This window comes from Nicotiana tabacum, chromosome 12 (assembly GCF_000715075.1).
Source record: "Nicotiana tabacum cultivar K326 chromosome 12, ASM71507v2, whole genome shotgun sequence".
NCBI lineage: Eukaryota > Viridiplantae > Streptophyta > Magnoliopsida > Solanales > Solanaceae > Nicotiana > Nicotiana tabacum.
The window spans coordinates 131,343,571-131,345,432 of NC_134091.1; the positions used below are offsets into that span (position 1 = coordinate 131,343,571).

The 1,862-nt window shown below is 36.6% G+C and overlaps 1 protein-coding gene across 1 annotated transcript; it reads left to right on the forward strand.

Moving 5' to 3' along the window:
• Nucleotides 1–901: 901 nt before the first annotated feature.
• LOC107793482 (uncharacterized) lies at nucleotides 902–1,483 on the forward strand. Its single transcript, XM_016615858.1, has one exon. The coding sequence runs from the start codon at nucleotides 902–904 to the stop codon at nucleotides 1,481–1,483; it is 582 nt and encodes a 193-aa protein (XP_016471344.1).
• Nucleotides 1,484–1,862: the final 379 nt, after the last annotated feature.

Sequence of the window (1,862 nt, forward strand, 5' to 3'; positions counted from 1 at the left end):
CTGGCGAATTATTTTTTCCCCTTCAGCTCTTCTTTCTCATTCTTATCCTCTTCTTCTTCATTTTCTTGCATTGTTCTAGTGATAAAAAGATTGAAATGCTGCCCATTTTTTTGTTTTAGTTATACTGCCCTTCTTCTTATTTTCATATCCTTTATTCTTAATTCTTATTGTCTTTTTTATGTGTTATGTAGTTGTTCTTTTAATGGCACCAAAGGAGAAGGAAAGACCCGGCTTGGGCTTAATCTGCAAGAGTTAGCGAGACCAACAAGATGGCAATTAGATATTTCTTTTGTGATAAGATTTCAAATGCGTATCTAATTGGTGGTGATCCAAATGTCACATCTTTTCCTAAAGTTCTGCCGCATGTGAAGGAAGAATTGAAAGCATTCCTTAAAAAAAAAAGAGTTAAAGGCTCAAATGCTTCATGAACAAGAACCGCATAGTCTTGATGATAATGATGATGAAATAGAAGAAGGTAACGATGCTTCGTCACTTCCACGCTCTTCACAAAAGCGGGGAAGGATACAAATAATGTCTTCTAGTTGTGGATCTACTGGTAAGACCAAAGGTCCTATGGATTGTTATTTCCCGCAAAATCAGAAGATAAGGGAGGAAAAAGTGGTAATCCTCAAATTAATGCCAAAGTGATTTTGAGGGATCGTGCAGTAGCAATGTTTGCGCTGTAGATGTATGATTCATGTCTTTCTTTTAATTGTGTTAATTACACTGACGACACTTTTTCTGCTTTTATTGAGGCTGTAGACCAATATGATCTAGGAATGAAGCCTCCAACTTATCATGAAGTTAGAGGTCCATATCTAAAAAACAAGAGGTGGAAAAGACTAACAAAATCATAGAGGAGCATAAAGTAGAATGGAACAAGTTTGGTTGTTCCATTATGATGGATAAGTGGATGGCAGGAAATGGAAAAATGATCAACAATATCTTGGTGAATTCTCCTAAGGGAAGCTTGTTTCTTGAGTCCGTTGATGCAAGCGACTCTTCTACTGATTCAACCAAAATGTACTCTTTGTTCAAGAGTACAATAGACTCTATTGGAGCAGTAAATGTTGTTCATGTTGTTACGGACAATGCAAGTGAAAATGTTAAAGCTGGTGATTTGATGTTTGTAGGGTACCCACATATTTATTGGACTCCGTGTGCAGCACATTGCATTAATTTAATCTTCGGTGATATTTTCAAGGAAAGACCCTTCAGTTCAGTCTTTAATCAGGCAATTAGAGTGCATTCCTATATTGTTCAAAGGCCTTTGTTATTGAATATGATGAAGAGATTCACTAAACAAAGAAGCTTGGTGAAACATGCCAAGACAAGATTTGCTATCACTTTCTTGACTTTGCATAGGATGTATGAGCAAAAAAGCAATTTGAAGAAGTTGTTTGTTTCAGATGAGTACACTAACAGTGCCTATGGAAGGGAAGCTCGAGGGAGAGAATCTGCAGATATTATACTTACTACTTAATTCTGGAACAATGTGGTTCATGCATTGAAGATTGGCGATCCTTTAGTTAAAGTGCTTCGTTTGGTGGATGGGGAGCAAAGGCCACCAATGAGCTACCTTTACAAAGCAATGGATATGGCAAAGGAGGTTATTCGAGACTCTTTTAGTGATCAAAGAAAATACAAAAGAGTCTTTGAGATCATAAATAAAAGATGGAGCGATCATATTCATCGCCCTTTGCATGCAGCAAGACTTGTTTAGAACCCGGAACTGTTTTATGACAATGAAGAGAGGATTCTAGGAGATGAGGAATTATGGAAGGGATACATTAAATGTATTGAGAAGTTGATACCTGATTTATCCGTGCAAGATAAAATAACATATCAATTTAGTACTTATA